Source organism: Nestor notabilis, unplaced genomic scaffold (genome assembly GCF_000696875.1).
Source record: "Nestor notabilis isolate BGI_N333 unplaced genomic scaffold, ASM69687v1 scaffold17473, whole genome shotgun sequence".
Classification (NCBI taxonomy): Eukaryota; Metazoa; Chordata; class Aves; order Psittaciformes; family Psittacidae; genus Nestor; species Nestor notabilis.
Window position 1 is genome coordinate 2478 of NW_009921637.1, and position 634 is coordinate 3111.

Consider the following 634-nt stretch of genomic DNA (forward strand, 5'->3'; position numbering starts at 1 on the left):
CCCTCAATCTGGAAGGCTTCGATGTCGTTGGGCTTGCGGATCTTCTGGCTGTCGATGTCCTGGATCTTGATGAACTTGTCCACGGTGGTGTCCCAGCGGTAGATGTAGGAGCCACCGAAGAGCTGGGCCACCACCACGTACAGCTGCTCCTGCGCCACGATGGGCTTGCAGTGCACTGCGGAGTGAGCTGCCAGGCAGGGCCACGTCACACCAGGGCCGTGCCTGCTCCGGATCACCCCAAACGGGGGTCGCAGCAAGGGAAGGGATGCCCAGAACAGGGGTCTTACCCGGGATGTGGTCGAAGTCTCGCAGCTTGCGCTCCACGTAGTCCCACTTGAGGATGGCGCAGCTGCTGGCACCGGGCTGTGCCAGAGCCACGTACAGGTCACTGGCGTAGGTGAAGGGCTCAGCGGACACCGACTGGAAGGGCAGGACCTGGTGCACCACGAAGTCTGCAGGGAGAGGGGGCAGTGAGGGTCTGAGCATCACCGAGGCACGGGGCGATGAGTGAGTGCGGTCCCTCACCAGTGGTGATGCACTGGAAGTCCCCGAGCACCAGGTCCTGGATGCGCTGACCCTCAAAGTGCCCGGGGCTGCTGCAGAACACGGCGGGGACTGTGGTGTTGGTGCTCTC

The 634-nt window shown here is 63.6% G+C and overlaps 1 protein-coding gene across 1 annotated transcript in view; it reads right to left on the minus strand.

The window, feature by feature from the left end:
* Positions 1-634, minus strand: part of LOC104403183 (leucine-rich repeat LGI family member 3-like) — a gene marked incomplete at both ends in the record, with an annotated part of 1072 nt that continues 438 nt past the window's right edge. The window contains 3 exon segments of the mRNA XM_010011242.1: positions 1-187; positions 288-452; positions 526-629. Coding sequence (XP_010009544.1) covers positions 1-187; positions 288-452; positions 526-629 — 456 coding nt within the window.